Genomic DNA, 23450 nt, shown 5'->3' with positions numbered 1-23450 from the left:
TGGCCACCCTCATGAAACACCACCCCCTCTTTCCAAGCTCCTGGCAGGGTGAGGTGCCTGCTGCTTCCTCCATCCCGGCCTCCCTGTGCCCCATCATCCGGCCCTGTCCATGCCAAGAGTTAGAATCAGCCCCTCATTAAGGGGCATTGTTAATGAAGAACCTAAGCAGTATTACCCAAGCAGTATTGGTGTCCCTACCACAGGCCTTGCTAAAAAGGATAATTAAAAAAAAAACAAAACAAAACAAGGTAAACACAGGTGGCCAGGCCATTCAGAAGCTAGTGTCAGTTTAGAACAGCTTGACCAGAATATTTACATTTTATTAAATCTTTACAATCAGCAATTATAATAAGTACACAATTATGTACACAGATTATATACACTTTAGCCCAGACTTTTACATCACAGTACATAGTTGCCCTTAGAAATATTGTATACATTTACCACCAGACAGTAAAACCCAACAATAGTGTTACAGCACCTGTTATTAGACATCTTTCATAAGAAAATATACGGCTGTAAATTGGGCTGGCTAAAAAAAAAAATCTTATAAAATCTGAACATACAATATTTCATTCACAGAATGTTCTTTTTTCCTATGTTCTGAGTGATGCCTTTTGCATAAGACGGCCTGTTTTCAACTTCTCAACATACTCTTGACTGATGCTAACGCCTTCAGGTATGCTGGCAGGAGGAGGAGAAACAAAGCTGGGCTTGTTTTAGAACTTCATTAACAAACAATAAATGTAAACAATTGAGAATATTCCTCTAATATCAAATGAAAAATTAATTGGCTAATCTGAATTACATGGCATGGAGCAAGTGCTAGTCCATCTCAGATTCCTGAATTCTTCAGTGTTCAATACTATACAAGTTAATGTATAATACCAGACAAATAATCCATTAGAGATGCATGAGCAATATTCCACATGGAGCAGACTGAAACATTTGGAAAGAATGCTTACTCCCCATCTCCAAAAGATTAAAAAAAAAGATGAATACATTCTTTTTGCTTTTTAAGATGACAGTGACAGGAAAATGAACTACTTTCAGCATGATATGAAAAGGTTAAATATAGCTTATTTCCTCATAAGGAAACACAAAGTAAAAATAACCTGAATAAAACTGCCCCCCTTTCCCGCCCCCCCAATTTACTCTTCTTTCCCAAAAGGCCAACTTTACCCAATTCAGTTCTGTAAACCAAGCATGAACCCCACCTGTGAAACATGGCTATGGCTCTCACGATCACTTCCAAGTGAAAGTAAAACAAACAATAACAATGAAAATCAATCCAGAAGGAAGAGGGCAACAGTTATCTGAGGTAGGCCACCACCAAACCCATGCTTCAAATCCATACTGAGCTCCGGGATTACACAGAACCCCTTGAAACGAGAGGGGTTTCCTTCCTTAACTGCTTCATCCACATCTGTGATTAACCATGAGCTTGTGGTGGCAAGGAGAAGTCAATCTTTTAGTAAAATTTTACAACTACACCTAAAATTTGTGCAGGTTAAAAAAAAAAGATAAGCTTCAGTTGCAATATTGACAGTCTTAACATAATGACTGGAGGACCTCTATGCCTATAAAAAATAATTTTATTTTCACCAAAAGAACTAACAAGGACGTGGTCCACACTGAAGAGCACGAGAACTCAAGTGTTGCTTTGTGGCACCAAGCACTGGCAGACCAAAGGAGTCGCAGGCAGGCAAAAGCCCGTGTTGGGCACCGGGTGGTCTCAGTGCCATAGCTGCCTGCCCTGGCCCGTGTGGCTTCGAGCCCTGGCGCTGCCAGGAGAGTGCTGTGTCTGGCGCAGAGCGGGGCTCTGAGTAACAAAGGACACTTAACAGGCTCCCATGGTCAAACTCCCTACATGAAGAAACCCACATAAAAAACAAACTCAACTGAAGAACCTCAGCTGCTGCAAGCCCTGCTCACTCAGTTCAAGCCTCCATACAGTTAGCTGTGCAAAGGAGTAACTACATTTGAAAGCTAATTTATTTTCAAAGGACACTTATTCACTACTCCGCTACTGCTTCATTTCCTCCTCCAAATTACCTCCTACTCTAATGATTTAAACTTACTGTTCAATTTACACATAGTACTCCAACTGACTGCCATGCTCTCAAAAGGTGCCTGTGCATCTTGAACCTGTTGAAAGCAAGTGTCAAGTATACATGTATACAACATTTGCCTGGGATTTCTCCATTCATACTGTACACGAGTATACATAAATAAATACAGTATGGCTGTACTAATTAACAGTTGCATATTCAGCACGCATAATTTCACCAGCTAAATGAAAGGCGCACTTCAGATTTGGGCATTAAAAAAAATCCATTGTAAAGATTAATATAAACTTCATTTCTAGCCTGGTGCAGCATACAGGCAGTGTTAATTTATTCTTTGATATAAAACAATTCTTTGAACCATGATTTTCTAACAAGCAGTTTATCTAAATCAACTTAATTAGCTTTTGGCAGTTTCTTTGGACACAGTCAAAACATCTCAGCTGTTCAAGCATCCCCATTTTTATTTAAATAATGCTTTTCATAATAGGGATAACAAATTAGGACCCACACTTATCTGTAACAAACTCCCAAAGCCCAGAGTAACATACCAGTCATTCTCACAATTCACACCACTACACTTTGAACTATGGACCCAACAGCCAGAACTGTTGCACTTCACCACTGGTACTGGCCTCATTGCCTTAAGTATCACACACATCGAAGTTGCATATAAAAATGACAATGAAGTCAAACTGTTAGAATAAAAATTGTAGAAAAAGTTTTTGTTATAGCTGATCTAATTCTGTTTAGTATCCTTTCAGAGACTATTGCCAGTTTAAACTGTTTCAGGGTAGATTGGGTTTTTCAACCTGGAAGGCCAAAGGAAATGCCTGTACTCAACATCTGCCCATCCACCTTACCTCCATCGCAAACAGCTTTCATAGCACACTTCGAACCTTTACCTGTTAGATCCCAAATGAGCAGGGCTGTCTTCGTTTCCCTGATGGAACCTGCTCACAAAGCACACGCTGCCTTCAGTTTATTTAGTTTCACTAGTTGAAAGTAAAGCAGAAGTAAAAACTCACAAGTCATCTTGGTCATTCTTCATGGTAACAGATGGAAGGAGTGATGAGCAACACTACTGTGTCTCAGTATGATATGTCAGAACAAAATCCAACTGCTTCTACCAGCATCTTAAAGACAACAACCAGAAATGATTTCACCTGCTGCTAGCAATGAAGGCTTTCAACTGAGTAGAGATCAGTGAAACTGCACCTTCACTCCTCCAACCAGGACAGTGGCTGGCCTACAGCAAGTGCTCCCGCCCAAACCGTTAATGTGGTGTGTTAGCCCCACTGCGTTTAACTTTTGCTTTCCAGAGGCCAAAGAGTGTGACCCCTTGGCACCTGGAAGGCAGAAGATGGGCTTGTTCCCTCACGAGCCTCCTGGGGTAACAGCACCACGCAGTGGAGCCATACAAATGCTTCAATTGCACGTTCCCATTTTTAAACAGGAAAAAATCAAAAGAAAAGAGTGTGTGCTGGATTTATATGATAATTTCCAGGTGACACCTGGTTGCTCATCACAATACTGAATGTTTTCTAGTTCTCAGATATCAGGGCCTTACTTCTACCCAAAGAGTTCTCCATTTGTTTACTAACAAGTCATTATTACAAGTCATAGTTCATCCTTTTCCATCATTTCAAATGCTTCTATATCTTCATTCCAGTCTGCTAATATGGATTCCATAGGTTGGACTTTATTGTCCCAGTTAACTTTGGAGTTTGACTCTGTCTCCATCTTTTGTTCCTGAGGCTGGTTATCCCCTTGCATACATGCTGGCTCTGGAGTACTAGCCTCATCAGTTCCAGGGGTGTAGGAGTCCTGATCTGAAATGGAAACGCTGTCACTCTCTGCATGAGCAGGAGACAAAGAATCAGGGTCAGTAACATCGGAGCTTTCTCCTTCTGGTTCCTCACTGACCGCAACAACATCCTGAGATGCTGAAGAAGCTTCTTCAGAATTTTGTTTATGTGAATCATTTTCAGATAATTTCTGGTCCATATTCTCCATTTCCAAGTCTTTGAGAGGGGAAGAAAAAGAAAAGGTATTTTGAAAAAAAATAAAGGTAGCATTTTATTATATAATTCAAAAGCAAGATCACTTCCTTTGACCTTATTACTTAAGCACAAACTTTCCATTGATATGAAAACTTAATGCTACTAAGAAATCTATTTTACAGACGGAAGGGAGGAAAAACATTTAATCGTTAGAAAGGGCAAGCAGTCTAGTGAGATTAGTTTTGGTTTCCAAAACCTGAATTGTGATTTCTGGGCCAGTGCTAGTTGCCTAGACTAGCACTTTGTAGTTCCCTTCCAAACTTCAGCAAATACTTTAGCATCCACTGTGTGCGCTGAACTTTAACGATGGGTTTTAAAGCACTCCCAGATCCACCACGATGCCTCACGTGGTGAAGTGGGAGATGCAGAGTTATACCAGCCTACTAACCCATGAATTAAAGAGTCAAATCCTCCCTCCTTGTAGTTCCACTCAAAACACTGATGTGTCTAGCACTGATTTAGCTTATACATTTCCAGCAGCTGTCTGAATTTAACCATACAAATTTATAGTAGCTAGTGTACAAGATGCTATTATTTCAAGACTTCTAGGGAGTTTAACTGTATATGCCATTTTTAATACAGGATACTTACTGCTATCAATAATGTAGTTTGGAATCGTTTTACCTTTAAAGATTGTTGCTGGGATTCCAAACGAAAGCACAAGGAGGAGGGAAGAAACACATATGCATTACAAATTCTCAAATGCAGAACTATCTTCTGTGTTTAGTACTTTGTTAGACCAGCTTAACCATAGTTACAGACAAGAAGAATTTGTAAGCAGTTATGAAAAAATAGTATTGGAGCTTTCAGAATATCACCTTTGCAAATGGGCAGAAAATAAATACCATCAGTGGTTTACTAGAGATACTAACTCTTCACATACTCTGCTCAGATAAAGCAATGCTACCAGGAAAGCATGCCAAAGGAAAAGCTAGAAATTTCTGCCGTGCACAAACGTTTTAATTTGATATGTACTAGCTTGCAGTTTTATTGTATTATAAATGGAAAAACTGAAAAGCACCTGAGGTCAGCAACCTTATTTCGCATGATAACCACTTTACCTTTGACAGGCAAAGTAGTTATAATAGCTGTCTCTTTCCTTTTGGGTACCAAGAATGTCACTGGGGAGCTACACTTACAATGTAGGGCACTGAAAACACCTGTGCTATTTCTGATACTACTTCAAAGCAGATCACGACAAACAGGGTTCAAAAGGAATCCAAAGGACTGTATTGTCTCATTAGTTAAACTGATGTTTAACTTATGAACAGCATTTCTGGATGTTAATGTTAACTTGGGGGTGCAGGGAGGGAGGCCCTCAGATAATGCACCTCAGATAATGGCTTTCATATAACAAAACTAATACTAAGAAAACTAACATTACCAAATAACTTTTGCACCTTTAATATTGCACCTCTGGGTAGCAATAAAAATGACTCTTGGACATTTCACATCATGCCATGGCACAGATTGAAGTTACTTCTGTATAAAAACACCATTCAACTTACCTCTGTCTTTTGCTTTGTCAGAAAGGAGCACCTCCACCGCCTCGTATTCCCGGATTGCATCCAGTATAATATTTCCTTCCTTGTTGAAGAGGAAGAGCATGGGGATTGTGATATCATCTGTATTCTTTCCATCACCAGCCATTTGGAAGAGAGGAGCTGTGTCACTGCTGCTTCCTTCATTGTCATCTAGCCAGACACAGAAGAAAAAGCTAGCAAACCCTTCTGTTAGATAAACAGACTACAACTTCAAACTTCAGCAGACTTTTTGAGCATCTTCCTACTGCCCAGTCAGTTAACGACTCCTCACAGATAATAGCAAATCAGGTGCAAAAAGCAAAAAAAAAAAAAAAAACCAACAACTTGTGTACTTGTACTCCTTGCCATTTTTTCCATTTACTTTGTACCTTAAGTCTGCCTCAGTAGTTACTAAATAGCATTATTCCAACACTCAGTGATCCTTAAAATAACAACTTTACTCTAAAACCCGAGACAATCACCCATCATGCTTTGTTTGGTTACACTTCATGCACAAACAGACATAAGCAAAACGTTTCTTTGTCTTCTGAAAGCACAGTTTGTGTTGGAATACCATCATTTCAGTGAGTTTAGCAGCTTCTTGTCAGCTTTCCAATATAATCAAATCCATGAAATACAGGTTACATTTATACAAATGAATTAAAATCTTATTTACCAATAACAATGCCTCCTATTGCTCCAGCTTTTTGAATGTTTCGTGCCTTCTCAGCAAACATACACTGGCCTCTTTGCATCAAGGCAATTTTTTCTTTCACTGCCTCAGGATTAGTGATCTCTGAACAACCATTATATGGCTTAATGGTCACAACAAATCCTCTTGTCTGTGTGGAGAAAGAAAACCAAAAACAAAGCAAGAGAGAATTAGAGCAGTAACGTTCAAGCTTGCAAAAGATTCCTGAGCATTTTAGTTTTTTTTCTTCCAGTTAATATAATGCATTTAGTAGTATCTTCTGTCAGCACAGGTAATCTTTACACCCTGGACCTTGAAATAAGCAGCAAAGAATTGCCATGTGAAAACCTAATTCTCACATTCATATTTTATCTGTACCCGTGAACTATCATCTCTGGAAAATTCGCTTCTGTGAACTGGCAGTCTGGGATTCATCTGTTGGGCTGTATCTTGCCCAACAAAGCCATGCGGTTTTCCTGCTGCTTCTAATACGAACCACTGCCTCTGGTATTTTCTTCTTCCATCTAGATGCAGGCCTTTATGAAAGCATACAAAACAACAGCCTACTCTAAAAGTGCTTCTGTGAAATCACAGCTGACATAGTAGGAAAACCATCCCTTATAACTGAACACCTCTTGAGAAATGCACTGCGAATTATATGAATTTGTTTCAAAGTCATACTATGTATGTATATTAAGTCCTCAGTCATGACTGATGGCTCAAGAGCAGAGCATGGGCTTACAGACTGATAAGCCGCTCATCTAAAAAGACTGTCTTCTGTCTTGCTGCACCCTTGTCATTTTAACCCCTGTAATTAACTAACCACACTCTACCTAGCAACCCTGAAACAGTATCAATATTGTAAAATTTAGGCTTCAGCAATATGGAAAGTAACAGAAAGCTAAGAACAGATCCCAGATACATCTTACGCACCCCTGATTTGTGTTTGGATAAATCCATCCCAAATTGTGCTGGTCCCGCAGTCAAGACCACCCTGCCAAAGAATGGATGGGAAACAATCTGAACAGCACGAGGAGGTAGCTGTTGCTCTTTCTGTTGCTGACTGGAGAGTTCAATCATTTCCTGCATGAACCGTAAGCCATCTTCAGCGTCAAGTGAACTTGCTGCCTAAAGAGTAAAGAAATAAAGTTTCAAAATAATAAAGTTTCATCTTAAATGTTTGACAAACTTGGAGAAAAAAAATGAAGTTAGCTTTGCTTGGGCCACCATTTACATCACATACGCTAGTACTTTAATGGTTCAGAATAATGCTCTGTTTTTATATCGGTTTCCTCACAAAACAATACTGTTGGCAAACGTTCAATGCTACAAAGATTTTTAAGATACAGAGTGGATGCTCTTGGCACTCATTCACCATTTCGAAACTGGAATTAACTTTTTAGCAATTTCACCACACTGGAGACTAAAAATCTTTAAATAATTAGAACTCCTAAATGAATACAAATATCTCACATTGAAAACTTAGTATTTTCAGATAAGACCCTATTAACTACATTACTTGTACATGAAAAGCCTCCATCTAATTTAATGGAAGATTAGTTAAAAGTGTTACTGACAAAATAGTAACAGCATATAAACCTGCTAAATACAGCTGCACATCCACCTCATGCGCTCCCTCCCCTTTCCAGTCAGTCTGTCCCTCCTGAACCTCAAAATGTTAAATATCATAGCTAGTATGATTTTACTAGAAGTTTTCAAGAGGTACTGTTGGGTCTTACTTGAACTGCATGCTGTACTAATTGTACTCTTCCATCTTTGAGATGAATCAAACTGACGCCCATCTTCTTCAGTATCTCCAAATGCTCAGGGTTACTGGCCATGAAATCTCTGGCTCTTAATGGTGGTTTTGGTCCACTTCCCAAACTCTCCTCTCTGACAAAAGATATTAGAAATCAAAGCTTTATAAAAAAGAAAAAAGATTATTCTTGAAACATAACCCTCACACAGCTTCCACACGTTATTCCTACCAACACAAGATTACAATTTTTTGGAATAAAGTTGAGCACGCATTTCAACAGACAACTTCAGAGCCTTTTTTAGAAGCTGCCTATATTCTTGATCATTTTGTACAGTGACAAAGAACGCAAAATGTTGATAACATGAACCTATCACATGCTACCTCTCATTTCTAAGTAGTCTGTGTAATTCTAAGACCGATTAAAAACATTTTTCCTAACGATTGCTACTCAGTTTTCTACTCATGAAGCACAAATATCAGAGATGGTCAGAAGGATAAACAACTTCAGTTTCAGACTGACCTAAGCTCTTCAAAATATCTGAAGACATGTACAGCAACATTATTTTCTTCCTATAGAAAAGGAGTTGCAGGACTGTTCAAGAGACCACAGGAATTAATTTTACAAATTCAGAAGATGTATTTCCTGTAATATGTGGCCTACAATTCCCATTTGGAGTATATGGCTCATTTAAACTCCTTTTGCTCCGAAACGTTCACTAATTCCTGATGGAAATGAACAAAGCATTGCCGATGAGGCCAGACAAAACTAATTTTTCCCCACAGCTAGCCTCTCCATTCCAAAAAGACTACAAGCTTAAGGTCAGCAAGCTCCCGTAGACCTCCTATTTCTCCTCCCACACACAACAGACACTATTCCTGTCATTCCTACAGTAACAAAAGGCAGAAGTTATTCATCTTACGCTCTGGAAATACCCCTAGGACAGCTCTTATCCACCACGTTTTTCAAAGGTTCACGAATACTCTGAGCAAACATTGGGTCATTTGGGAAAAGGATCTGGGTGTTCGGACAGGTCCAGTCAAAATTACTGTCATCCAGCTCTGTGTATTCTGTAGTCTAAAAAGAAAGATACAGATCACCTATTAAAAACGCAGGTTACATTTTTATAAGAAGAAAATCAACAAACAGGCCTACCCTTAAGTCATCAGTGGGCTCAGGACATGCAGCAGTTGAATGCAGTAGATGTCCTACAACCACACAGTTTCCAGAAATGAGAATTGCATAATTCTTCTGTGCCTCACCATGCAATGATAAAAAGTAATCAGTGCACCACAACCCCTTTTTAGGCATAAACACATGGTTTCCAAGTTGTAATTTGCCAATCTTGCATTCAGTTTCTAGAACTGTTTTGCACAGTTAATTGTCTACCAGCACACAGTATTTCTCAAACCTGCTCATGACATATTTAGTGTCCCCGTACCTTCACACGCTTGACACCTTGAGGAAGTAATTACAGTTTCTTTGTTATTGCCTTGGTGTCGTCTGAAGCAGCTGCAGGCTTTATGCAATTCTTATTTGAGGTTACTAATAATGTCACATCTTTCCTTTGGGTAAAACAACATTCTACAAAATATTGTAGCAGATCAACTTCATTCATAAAATACCACAACAGCCATGCATCATAAAGTTAAATGCATGTTTATAAAGAATATTACAAAAGGAAAACCAGAGGCTTCCTGAAAACTTTTTATGAACAAAAGATTCTCCTCATCAGGAGTTATACAGAGTTGTAAGCTTGTGAAGGGGCAAGGATGCATCTATATATAATTCTAACATTCTATATTTTCAGAAAAGATGACAGTTAACATTTGCACAAATCACTTTTATTATGTGAAATCACATGGAGCATGTGTATAGTGGAAAAAGTGGAGCCATATTGAGTCTCCACTTCGTTTCTTTGCACTGTTTGCAAATAACACATTGGATAACTGGCCAGTTAATTTTCCCACCTATAAAAGTTAAGGTAGTATTTATTTACTTACAAATAACAATACTGATTACAATGCATTATCTAATTAAAATCATCTATTTAAAGGCTCCCTAAAATAAAAAATAATAATAAAAAAAAATTAAAGGCTATTAGCTTACTGGAATCAACACTTTCAAGTATCTCTGCTCTTGGTGTGACCAACGGTAGTCACGTCACTTTAGAAAGGTCTCCAGTACATTGCATGTTCCAGCATAGCACCGTACGACCTTTCTTGTTTACAAGAATAAATACAAACAGGATGTTGGCTTGCTACTACCAACTATCTCAGAGGCATTTCAGCTCACTGTATTTACATTAAAAACATGTTCACACACTCTATTTTTCCTATCCATTTTTTTCCATGTTAGCTGAATTCCATTAAGAATTAACACAGCTTCACAGCCTTTTAGCCCTTTCATGGAGTTGTTGAGGCCAGCAGGGCCCCCCCCACCTAGTGCCCAGCCCCATGTCCAGGTGGCTCCGGAAGCCCCCCAAGGAGGAGTCCCCACAGCCCTTGTGGGAAGCCTGTGACAGGGCTCCGGCACCCACCCAGCCCTTATATGCTGCCTGAGGGGCTCCAGGCTGGGACCTGCCTCTGGGCACTGCTGGCAGCAGCCTGGCTCCATCCTCAGCACAGCTCCCTGCAGGTAGAGACATGGACATCAGGAAGAGGTTCTTCACTGAGAGGGTGGTTGCGTACTTTAACAGGCTCCCCAGGGACGCAGTCACAGCACCAAGCCTGTCAGAGTTTAGGAAGCATTTGGACTGTGCTCTCAGTCATATGGTCTGAATTTCTGGGTAGAGCTGTGTGGTGCCAGGAGTTGGACTCGATGATCCTTGTGGGTCCCTTCCAACTTGGGATATTCTATGATTCTATGGATGAGCTCCCCCAGAGCCTCCTCTTCTCCAGGCTGGGCAGTCCCAGCTCCCTCAGCCTCTCCTCACTGGACAGTCTTCATCACCTTGGTGGCCCTACATTTAACTCTTCCCAGAGTGTCCAGGTCTCTCTTGCACAGAACTGGGCAGGGTACTCCAGGTGCAGCCTCACCAGTGCTGTGCAGAGCAGAAGATCACCTCTCTTAACCTGCTGGTAATACTCTGCCTAATACCGCTAAGAATACTGTTAGCTTGCTTGGCAGCAAGGGCACACTGCTGAGTCGTTCAACCTGGTGTCACAGCCGGGACCCCTAGGTCCATTTCTGCAGCACTACCTTCCAGCTCGGTGGCCGCAGCATGTCCTGGTACCCAGGGCTGTTCCTCCCCAGGTGCAGGACACTGCAATTCTCCTTGCTGAACTTGAGGAGGTTCTTGTCAGCCTACCTTTCCAGCCTGTTAGGGTTCCTCTGGATGGCAGCATGGCACCTGGCGAGTCAGCCACTCTCCCCAGTTTTGCATCATCTGCAGATTTGTTGAGGATGCACCCCAGCCATCATTCAGATTGTTAATGATGTCCTGTAAACAGGACTGGACCCATAGTGTGCTCTACTTGCACTGACCTCCAACTAGACTGTACCACCCTCCAGGTCCAGCCATTCAGACAATTTTTGATCCCTGTCTGCTCATCTAGCCCATACTTCAACAGCTTCTCTGCAAGGATCTTATGGGGGACAGTGTCAAAGGCCTTACCAAAGTCCTGGAAAACAATACCCACTGCTCTCTCCTCAGGCTGCTGATTTCAGCCTGACCCTCATCAGGTTGATGATTTCGTTATAAAAGCTTATCAGGTTGGTCAAGCATGACTTGGTGAATCCATGCTGGCTCCCAATGATTTTCTTTTCCTTCATGTGCCTGGAAATAGTTTCCAGGATGAGCTGTTGTATCATCTCCTCAGGGTTTGAGGTGAGGCTGACCAGCCTATAGTTCCCTGGATCCTCCTTCCTGCCCTTCTGGAAGACAGGAGTGACAATTGCTTTCCTCCAGTCTTTGTGAAGTTCTCCCAGTTGCCAGGATCAAAGATTATACAGAGTGGCCTCGCAATTACATCTACCAGCTCCCTCAGTGCTCATGGGTGCATCCCATCAGGGCACATGAACTTTATGAATGTTCAATTTGCTTAAATATTCCCTGACCTGATCCTCTTCCACCAAGGGTACATTTCATGCATGTTGTCAACAACATACTAAATGGAAACTTTCTTAGATTTGTGTTAAGCACATTTGTAATTCAGACTTAAAGCTTAAGATAATTACATTCAAATAAATTACTCTATCCTCTTCTTTGGCTTTTTACTGAACATTTGATATTGTCAAGAAGACTACATACATTAGGCCAGCACTTCATAAAAGCATCAGCTGTGGGAATCCTGAGCATCTCAGAAGTAATCACCTTCTCATATTGGGAACTAAAATTATATAAAATGATCTTTAAAAACCTTTGAAGAACTTTGTGCATAATTTGAAAAACACTGATCACACCATCAACAAAAAAGCAGCAAAAAAAAGTTACATTAGAGGTGTTGAAAGAGTTCGGTAATACATGCTGTCCCTTTTAAATCCATTTGCAATTCCTTCACAATCCTTGTTTCCAAAACTCAAAGACAAGAGATGATGTTCAAGAAAAGAACACTTCAAAGAGTGCAGGATATCCACCATCGGGAAACAAACAAACAAAAATATCAACCTCATGACACTCATTTATAAATAAACTAAACCACGTTATTGAACATAAATAAGAGAAGCGTTTCTATGCTTCAAGACACAGCTGTAGTAACATAAGGTATTTTGGAAGGTGAAGATAATTTATAAACACATTTATAGTCTTAAATTTACGTAACAGATGCATATCACACAAACTAGAACAATTAAACATCTCAAAAGCTATAACTATCTTGTCAAATTAGCCTTGCAGAAGTCTCAAAAATCTTTGAAAATCTGTGAAGGGCCTGTGTAGTAAAATAAGCAACAAAAAGACTTAGGAATGTTGTTGCAAATGTTTTAGAAAAATAAGAGAAAATAAGTGTGAAGATAAAAATATCAAAGCATGTGATTTTAAAATGTATAAAACCCGAGACAGAGAATGATCCTTTTTAAATATCACTAATAATCCACAACTTTTTTCTCAAGACTGAGTGGTGCAGAATCTGATTATGGAAACATTATTCAGATGCATGTGACTGTCACTGTTAATATGATGAAACAGTTCAGACAAAACAGACTGTCAAAACTAGCATACTACAAACTATGATTTTTCTTCCATTTCCTCCCAAAAAAGGAACTGATCTACAGCACCATTAAACCTGAGGTTACTTACTGTATTTTTTTTAGAGATGGTTTGGTTTGTAGTGGAAAGCCAAAGTGGTAATAGATGAGCTTCTGTAGTGAATATATAATCTTCTATGTCAAAAATCATGTCTTCCTTATCAGCAAACAGCAGGTAAAGATATTTAAACATTTCAGCCAGAAAGAAAGAGTCCATTCTATGGGAAAAAGAAAAAACAACAGATGCCCTTTAAGATACGCATTGTTCTAAAATGTCAGTAAAATAAATACTTATATTGCTCTATCTCTGAAGTCTTCATGACTATTATTATTGAACTTTACTCCATTAGAAGAAAACTACATTTGGAATGAAATGATTCAGCATATTCAATACAAACAAGCATTACACAAAAACAAATATATATATATTTTAGAAACTTCTAGATTTGAAGTATATTTTGTTTGAAAGTAATTAATCTATTGCTCTGAATCTAATGAAAGTTTGCTATAAAATTAAAGGTTATTAAACTAAAAATATTATTATAAAAGAATCTGTAAAACTATGGAAATAGTCTGTAAACTATGACAAGTATGGATAATTTCAGACCTGGTTATCAACCTGCAGACAGACAGCTACTCAAAAGTCAATTAACTCAATTTTATCAACAGGGTACATCGACTTTTTTCCCCATACAATGTTATAGAAAAAATACTGCAAAAGCTTTCACCTGTCTTCATGGCTTCCTGTACGAACGTCCTTCATTGCAGCAAACCCACAAGGTACTCTTGCATACTTGTTTAAGTTTTCAATGAGTGTTTTTCCTACTTCTAGATAGTAAGGGTCTCCAGTAGCCTACAACAACAACAACAAACACCAACACAACAAAAAACACCAAGAAAAAAAACAACCTTTATGCATATTCAGACTTCACAATTAGCTGCTTTCATTTCTCTGTTGTAATATATTGTTTTCATACCTTCTTAGATGCCAGTAAGGCATCATTTATCAATAGGAGCTAAACAGTTACAAATAGGACCTCTGAGGTACAACACTATCACCTTTTGCAGAAACACAGATAAGCACATGAAAGTATTTACAGAAACCCAAGAAATTAGGCGTTACTCTGCAAGGTACAAGTAGCTTTTGTTCTTAAGTCTCTACAAGATCTAAGAGATCAGCAAATCCTAAATGTCTTTAAAAAATATGGGCTTTTGTTACTTAATGACTTTTTTTTTAATTCTAGGCATATAAAATTCCTAGAACAATTTTTGATACTAATAATACTTCCATCCTGTCTATATACAGAACTGGATCCAGTAGATAAAATAAGCTGGAGATAGGCTACTCATTCTGTAAATGAATTACAACATCAACAAAATTCTAGGTGCAAGAAAAAGCAACCAAAAGAGGAATGAAACTAATCTTACCTTATACAAGAAATAAGTGCTTTCAGCAAATTCAGGCCTTAAAGGATGCTGAGCCCAATGAACTCTGAAGTCTGTTGTGAAAGCCTGAGGAAGAAGAAAAAACCAATGCAAGATAAAAACAAACACGGGTTTACTTTGAATTCTGTGTTAACCATATTACAACAGCTGAAATATACCAGTGGAGGACTGATGCCCAACACCAGTCTCAGGAGACTACAAGAACCTCGTTTTAGTTAGTTCACTTGAGACCAAAGCCTAAAACAATGCTGTAGCACACTTAGTACAAGAAAGATTTAAGCTGTGTCAGCACAGGAGTCCTGACATCATCCAGCCTCTTAGAATTGTCCAGCAAGTGGAGTCCCACAGGGTTTTCAGGAGGCAAAAAGTGCCAGATGAGAATTTGTGCTCCAGCCCCAGGAGGGAGCACACGGTCACCCACTGCTCCCACCTGCACCAGCACACTGCTACAAGCCAACCACAGTAGCCTGGTGCAGGGTTGCTATGGAGAGACAAACCAGAGCTTCAAGAAATACCAATTCTGCAAACATACATACCACCTGACACTTCCAGTGCATTAAGCTGTCATTTCAGACTGACAAACTGTAAGCAGCTGTTTGACATAAGAAATACCAGAGACCAGAAGTCAGTTATCTAAAAATTTCCTAGTCCTAGGGTATTCACTCTCAACATGCACTGGCAAAAGTCGCTTCTGTGATGACTTGCACACACTACTAGTTTCTACTAGGGTTTAAACCAAGTCTTTGCTAAAGGGGATACAATATTGGCTTAAATACCACTACCAGATCTTTCAAAATCTCCTTTGTGAATTAAAAGCACTTAAAAAAAAAACTAAGGAAGAAAATCATATAATTTCAAAAGTACTCAAAAAAATCATTCCAGTGACTGGAGAGCATTTTCTGGTCTCTGTTTCCACAGTAACGTTAACTAAAATATCCTCTAAAAGAAACAAACTAGCACCAGATGAAAGTCAAAATTACCAAAAGAGTCAGCAGAAGCTCTCTCATACGTTCTGGGTCATCACAGAATGACATCCTTCAACAGGTAAGCAAAATTTTCTGTGCAGAATAAACTCGCTCAAAGACTGCACTTGCAGTATCTACAGACAAGTTCTTGTTCCTACTTTCAGCAATATTATACAAGATTTCAGAACATTCTCTGAACAATTCAGCCTTCAATTTCCTTCCTTGGGTTAATGAAGATGACTGATTTTTAGCATTAATGCTATTATGTTACTAAGCAGCTATAACCACATGTGTTTATATAAACTTTGCATATTGAAATGAGTCAAAATCAATTTTGAAAGGTTGAAATATAAAATCTAAGCAACTGTTAATTATTATTAATGTACTAATTGCAGCCTAACTGAAGGAAAAATATTTTGTATCCCTATTGTCATACATGTAGAACTGTAAACTGTGTAAGAATGCTGTGGAAGCATGCCTTTGGTTTTAATGACACATAACCTCCTATTTTTTCAAATGTATGTCTGATATTGCTCAATGTAAAGTAAGAATCAATTTACAGAATCAAAAAAAACAAACTACCTTACCTCAGGAAGAAAGTTATGCTTTTTTATAACCTGATACAGCATCTCATGAGTTTCAATAGCAGGTCGAATATCGCCCTTCAACACCTAAAATTCAATAATACAATTAACACAAACTTACCAGGCATCCAAATGATATTCAAAGTTAGGCACACTTGCTGTGTAAAGCCACACACGGATTTCTACATTCCCAGCAGATATACATTGTATTACCTTAGTTCAGAGTACGTCACAGATATTTCATAACAGCTTTTTAAGCAAAATCACTGAAGTCATTAAGACTGCTGCCTGTGTAGAGAAACAATCACTACCATTTACAGATAAGCATGGTGGAAACATGATTTAGTTCATCTTAAAGATGTAACTTGCACACAAGCTAGAAAACTTGTCTCTAGAATATTGAAAAGGCAGCTTAATTCAAGTGTTTTCATGACTAGGAGAGAGGAAGTGAATCATATGAACATACTTTTCTGGATGCAAGTCAACCTGCATCATAGCATATAAATAAAAGGAGTGAGTACAGAAATTCCAAATCATTTTTTTGAAAACCAAGTTACTAAGCTTGACTTACCAATTACATATCCAGTCCATTTAACTGCTTATTACTTATAAAAATTAATCTGCACATGGGTTTTAAACCTTACCTGCAATCCTGGAAAGAAAGCTAGCAAAGAATCCATCCAGGTCCTAGCATTTAGCATTGGTTTATGAATATGAACATCAAGAAGGAGAGGTGGTTGGCTAATGTATCTCATTATGGCATCGTAGTGCTGACAAATAAAATAAATGTTATTTTTCTGTAATCAGTATGTTTTACAAGACAGATTTAGATCACGAGCCTATGGCATTCTATTTCAATGAACGGACCAGTACTACACACGCAGTCGTTATTGCATTTGGCAATACAGAGTAGTTTCTAGTTTGGCAAACCAAAAGGGTACCAGCTATTGCAATGCTCCACAGTACCATACATGCTATAAAAGTCATATTTTCCAAGTAACACATATATAAAGGTATACTCAAAAGCCATATATAAGTATACTGAACAAGCAACTATCACAGTTAAAGATTCAGCCTGAACAACTGCACTTGAAGTGCACGCTAAGCAAAGCTGAAATTGCTTTCTCTGAATAAAAGAGAATTCTAAGGCAAGTACAACTCAGGAGAAGGGGAAAAGTAGGCTTAAAAAAAAACAAAACCAAAGCAACTGGACTTAATTGCTGAAAACAAGTAAAAAAAACCCTAGCTCACTTGATAGCTTTCTGATTTCCAATCCTATTCTTTTCAAGATAGCTCTCTTGTTTTCAGAAGCACAGAAGGCAAATCATAAGCATGAGCCGAAACAACAGGAGGCACAGTTAACAGATATAATTGAAGATAAATATAATAGTGGTAGCTTTAAAAGGTGAGTATATATAAAATAAGCATTACACCTCAAGTTTTGCAACAGGCTTTTAGCTACTTGTTTTAACCAATTTAAGTACAGTGTATGATATAAAAGTCATGCTATATAAATCATTTTATGATATAAAATGTTTTTATTGGACATTGCTATTTTCTAAAGAAAGAATATTTTTTTATGAAAGAATAACAATGCTGACAAAATTACTTAGTAATCTTGCAAAATAATGTACTAGGCCTTGGGATCTGCAAATACAATGCAAGATCCAGGTCTTGATTTTCACATCTCCATTGCTTCAGGACAGTTCTTAACAAGAAGCTCTTTTGCTGTTTTTCAGAAATCTTTGCAGCACTACACTCTCAAGGTGATCTTGAAATACAGCTCTTCTCTACTAGAAACAAGGTAAAAGGTCCAGGAGAAGATTCCAGCCTTCACTGGATGGGGTTATAATAGCTGCTGAGGTGCTAGTTCACCCAAGTTTAGTAAAAACTCATATGAAAAAGAACTTGCATTGCAGACATCCAAAATCTCAAATTCTGCTAAAGATCTCTTCCTAGGCTTCCAGGCTAACAGCTGACTGACAATACAATTAGTCCTACATTAGTCTTACAGGAGGAACAAATCCGAGCAAGGTGTTAACTTACTGTGTTAAATCTTTCCAAGAAACTGTCATCTCCCAGCAAGACATAGGCTTTTAATAAATATTCATAATATGAATCTATTCCTGCTCCAACTCCACTATCTAGAAACAACAGAAAATGAAAAGGTGTTTAAGTAACTACATAGGTGTTTTCACATGACTTCACTTTGATTTTAAAGGCTCTTTCAGTAAAAGGAAAAACTGGCTCTAACTAAAATTAAAGCACAGATGGATGCAGATACACAATACTGTTCATCTGTACTAAAGGTTTTGCAATATCAACGCACGTAATAATACTAACAAGCATGCATTTAAGCCAGCTGCACTTTTCTCATATGAGAATATTCCTGCTGACAGCCATATACAAACAGTCTTATTTATATTTTCACTTTGTATTTATAGTAGAATCTCTCGGAATTTATCCCAAGGCATTCCACTCTCGGTATTAAAGTGAATCAGAGAATGATTTCTTTACATTGAAAAAAATAGTTTCTCAACAAAAACACTCTTAGAGGAAAGCCAGGCTTCATTTGTTTCCCCAGCTCTCAAGTGTGTAATACCACTTGCCTATCCTATTAACATTTTAAAATAGTCTCCATAAAGGCAGAGGGGGAAAGAAACAGTAAGATTTTTCCTTGCCCCAGACCACCTGTTATCACTGATTTGAGTCAGAATATCACACACCTTTGCGAACCCAGTCTCCAGTGTGAATATTAATAGTAACGCCCACTAAATTACTGCTGCGCTGCCTCTTTTCCCAAATGAAGTCAAGCGCTTTCCGTGCATACTCCTGTAAAAACAAGAAAAGTCATTAAAGGAAATTGTAACTCGTTAAAGGAAACTATAAAGACTGTTTATTCTTTTGTCTATTAAAATTAAGATGCTATGAAGTAGTTTCATGTCAAACAAAATTGTAAAACTCGGTATTAGATTACACACACTTAAGTAGAAGAATGTTTAGTCCACACTTGACATAAATAATTATTCTACTGCTGATTAGAAAGAGCAGTGCTTGTGTACGCAACTATTTGCCAGTATGTTCTTAGGCAAGTCACAAACATCCTTCTACACGTTTACTACTGTGAAATGGTGCCTACAGACAGGACAGTGCAACCTCATTTAAAAATATTTCAAGAAACATAATGGCCTTCTAATCAGAATTGTTATGTCTTTTCAGACATCTCACGGTGGAGCAGCAACCCCTGTTTATTAGTACACAAATTATACACATTCTTTACATACATGCAAAGTAACTTGAAGGTAATAACACACCCTACAAAAATGGCTCTAGATCACCAACCCCATACACTGGATTTTAGGGGGGAGAAGCATGACCAAAACACTAAACAGAGGCTCAGCTTTGCTTTCATGAAATCAAATTCCGTATTGAAAGATCACAAAAAAAATGTGATCTGAAAGAGTTGCTTTACTTAGTATCTTAAAATATATAGATATGTATGTATGTATATATACACTCAGACATTTTCATTTATCTTTCTGTTTCCTTATACCCCTGGATAAGTGTTGTCCAGCTTCAGTGGGGCTACACTAATTGAGGCACTTCTGAAAATATACTCTTTAATGTACAGCAGAATGCCATGGTACAGATAGTTTTATGATTTTCTTTCTTTATAAAAGGGAGTTACAATTGTTTTACTATTTTAATCTTTCCTGCATTGTGACAAATTAAATGGAAAAAATGTTATGAAGATCAGGTTTACCCTAAAAATTCAAAGTCGAATTTGCTTACCATATTAAAAACTTTGGTATAATCTAATTGTGACTGCTATATATTGTCATTGCTTAGTATTCTTCAACTCGATGAATTTTTAAAGAGACTACAAACTAAACTGAGCAAGAGATGCTAAGTAGTAGAAAGTCTCAAAAAAAAAAATGGAAAAAAATGAAAATCAGTGAGCACATTATCTATACAGACACTAGGAGACAGTTTTAAGAGTGCCAGTAGAATATTTATTACTAGCAGAGATACATGGCAAAATAGTTACAAGCATGATTTATTTTCCTTCCTTAACTTGCATATGGAGGTACAAGTATCTCTTGGACCTCAAGGAAAAGGACCACATTTCCTTTTTCTAGTCCTGACCCCTCTACCCAAAAACTATGCAAATTATTTGCTTTAGCTATAACATTTGTTTACTTCTGTATTACTCAAATTGCTTTCAAACAAAATTGGTTCCTGTATGTTTAAAAAAAAGGAACACTTTCAGAAAAAGTGCACAAACAAATCTGAACACACGCAAACTTCTTGTGCAAAACAGGTTAACATCCATTCAAAATTATTTTTTCAAAATTACAGAAAACTTATGAATACCTAATACGAAAAAAGATTATAAAAAACAAACCTCAAATATAGATGTTCCTGTGAATCGGCTTAATGCAGCAAACTCAAGGATCAAGGTACCTGCACAAGCTGTACAGGTGTCAGTTTCTGTTCCTGTTCGTGCTTCTGGATGTCTTACACCAAATTTTAAGTTAACCTAGAGAAAAGCAGGGATCATTACCTTTATTTTTACTAGCTGTAAGAATTTATACTCCCATGTAGAGAAAATTCATACTCCCATCTGTACAACAACTAGATCATCTATGCTTTTTCCAATACAGAAAGATCACTCCCTCCCCTCCTCAACCAATTCAGTTTTGCTCTGCTTCCCTATATACTGTCACCTCAAACATGCATATAAAGTTTCCAGTATTACCTAAGGCAAAACTAGGACTGGCCCCAAAGCCTGTTCCTTGGTTCACTAGACATTTGAATAAAATGAATACCACCCCCAAAATAAAATTCTAGCATTTTATTAACCTTCAAACCAGAAACTCAACAACATTGGAAGTGCTCGAGGAAATTAAGCTATGTAGACATCTCAATATTCCCGGCTCAAGGGAATATACCAGGCAGATGGAACTGCTTTTGTACCAGGCAAAACATAGCTTTCTGGAGTCTAGAGATGGCCATCTCACCAGAAGATTGAGGAACACTGAATTAGACATTAAATTTTGAATTAGACATTTTCAGTAGAGCCTGAGTCTTTAACTCACAGGAAAGTTTCCAATCAAAGCTACATTCCACAGTATGTGCAGGAGTATGTAGCGTCAAAGCTACATACTGAATGGATGATATACACAGAATATTTTTCTGTCATTCAGAGAATATGTACCACACTTTGAGTACGACAACGGATTTTATATTAAATGAATATTTTTACATTACAGCTTTCCAGTTAATTTGCCCTCTAAAAAAAAAAAAAACAACAATAGATGTAGACCATTAAGATTAATCAATTCTGTGCTACATTGCATGTGCTTGCAAATTGATCTTTCACTGACTGAGATATGTACCAACATGAAATTACTCTCAGATACTTGATAGTGCCTGTAGGAGCAAGAGATCAGCAGACAGTGATTAGACAATATTTCTGCTGTTATTATTTACCCATGACAACATGTATAAGAATTGGCAGAACTGGAAATGCAGGGATTCAGAGCATCAAAAGCTGTATTTTAAAAATAGTGGGTAGCATGTAGTGGAAACAAGCAATTTACAAGTTTCTGATTTTCAGTACGCTTAAATATACAAGTGAAGTCAGAAACTGAGATTAAAATAGAACAACAAAAATTTTCCTTATGGAAATACTTAATTGCAGAAACCACAGAACTTACTCTTGGATAAGGGAGACCACTAGTGGTATTAAAAGCAGGTAAAAGCTTGTAGCCTAGTTCCTTTGCCATGTGCAGAAGTTCACCATTGTACCACTGCATATGTTCACCTTTTTCTTTCAGCATAATTGCCACCGAATGCCCACCTAGGAGACCTCTAAACACAAGAGAGAATATCCACAGCTCAACAGGTATATCCATCTCACCAGCAATGCAAGAATTTCTATCATGTAAATGACCACATGTAAATAACTGCGCTATGTTCACATGGCTGTAGTTTTCAGAAACGCTTAGCAGATGCAACTCCAACCACAGTCAAGATGAGGTGTTGGTAATTTGGAAGCAATTCTTACTGCTTAGGACTCAGCCCCCAGTTACAGACAAATCTTGGATTCATAAAGAAAAACAGCTTTTCTTGACCAACAAAATTCATTAAGAGAAACAAACAGCACTTCTAAAGCTGCATATAATAGCTTAAAATTAACCTGCTCTGATGCTGCTATGAGCAGGAAGTTGGACTGGAGACCTCCAGAGGTCCCTTCCAACCTGAAATAATTTACTACTCTTAGTGTTGAAATATTTTCTCTCTTAAATCAAGTATTGAGCAGTGCAACCTTTAAGACTATTTCCATTAAAAAACACTGCTACCTCAGCACACACAGGCTTTTTTTTAATTACAGAAGCTGCATCTGCAGAAGTCAGATGGGGTCAACTTGATTCAGCACCACTGCATCAGTTCCTGCTTAGCATTTTAAAACCTTTTTTAGGGCAAATGTTGAATTATGCTAACTGACAAAGGACCAACTGTTTTAAATGAGGTGAAATAGCACAAAGGTATGCCTTCAGGACATTTAGCTAAAATGGAGTTTTAAAGAATTTTGAAGACATGAAAGTTACTCACCCAAGGACTCTTATGTTGGTTTCAAAGACAGATACAACTATGTCGTTATCTAAGTTAACATCCTTTATTACTTTTTTTACAGCCTCTTCAAACTCTTTGGTTTTATTTAACACCTGGAATACAAATGTAACCAAACATTTAGGTTCCACCACAGCTAATACAGTCACGCTCAGGTATGGAAGAACAAGAGCAACAGTTAAAAAACAAAGTTTCCAATGTCTTAGACTGATATTCCCGTCCAGCGGGGACATGCTCTGATACGCTGTGAACAGACATTAGTATTGTTTTTCTCATGAGATGGATGGAAGAGAATCAAAGCTCTATGTAAAGAAAGTCACCAACAGCATATCTCAACAAATACCCAGGGATTTGTTTGTTCCTTCCCCTACTCCCACCCCACAACTTCAGTGCAACAGACTCAGTGGGCTGGATCTGCACTAGCAGGCTGAGTGGTGGCTGGACTGCTGGAGTGCCTCTGATTTCACAGCAGTCTCCTATCCATGGTGTAAGGAGCCATGTCCTGAGCTCAGTGAACAGCCCCAAGCAGACT

The 23450-nt window shown here is 38.1% G+C and overlaps 1 protein-coding gene and 1 long non-coding RNA gene across 4 annotated transcripts in view; one reads left to right on the top strand and one right to left on the bottom strand.

Annotated features, from left to right (window-relative positions):
- Positions 1–299: 299 nt before the first annotated feature.
- Positions 300–23450, bottom strand: part of EDEM3 (ER degradation enhancing alpha-mannosidase like protein 3) — a 33025-nt gene continuing 9874 nt past the window's right edge. The window contains exons 5-21 of one of the 3 annotated variants that reach the window (XM_035333012.1): positions 22901–23013; positions 22003–22156; positions 20688–20822; positions 19009–19114; positions 18329–18426; positions 16927–17052; positions 16286–16369; positions 14716–14799; positions 14016–14140; positions 13340–13505; positions 9023–9177; positions 8083–8236; positions 7277–7471; positions 6329–6494; positions 5638–5823; positions 4721–4768; positions 300–4090 (exon numbers count right to left, since the gene is read on the bottom strand). In XM_035333012.1, coding sequence (XP_035188903.1) covers positions 3687–4090; positions 4721–4768; positions 5638–5823; positions 6329–6494; positions 7277–7471; positions 8083–8236; positions 9023–9177; positions 13340–13505; positions 14016–14140; positions 14716–14799; positions 16286–16369; positions 16927–17052; positions 18329–18426; positions 19009–19114; positions 20688–20822; positions 22003–22156; positions 22901–23013 — 2499 coding nt within the window. In that variant the 3' untranslated portion in view covers positions 300–3686. The remainder of the gene's footprint in view (positions 4091–4720; positions 4769–5637; positions 5824–6328; positions 6495–7276; positions 7472–8082; positions 8237–9022; positions 9178–13339; positions 13506–14015; positions 14141–14715; positions 14800–16285; positions 16370–16926; positions 17053–18328; positions 18427–19008; positions 19115–20687; positions 20823–22002; positions 22157–22900; positions 23014–23450) is intronic. The other 2 variants (XM_035333013.1, XM_035333014.1) reach the window with 2 other exon arrangements.
- LOC118170629 lies at positions 4260–23101 on the top strand. The gene is made up of 3 exons (XR_004752812.1): positions 4260–5372; positions 8498–8503; positions 23091–23101. It is a non-coding gene; the product is annotated as an uncharacterized LOC118170629 (long non-coding RNA).

The sequence above is a fragment of the Oxyura jamaicensis genome, chromosome 8 (genome assembly GCF_011077185.1).
Source record: "Oxyura jamaicensis isolate SHBP4307 breed ruddy duck chromosome 8, BPBGC_Ojam_1.0, whole genome shotgun sequence".
Classification (NCBI taxonomy): domain Eukaryota; kingdom Metazoa; phylum Chordata; class Aves; order Anseriformes; family Anatidae; genus Oxyura; species Oxyura jamaicensis.
The sequence above is the reverse complement of the archived record's forward strand: the minus strand, read 5'-3'. Positions and strand labels throughout refer to the sequence as shown.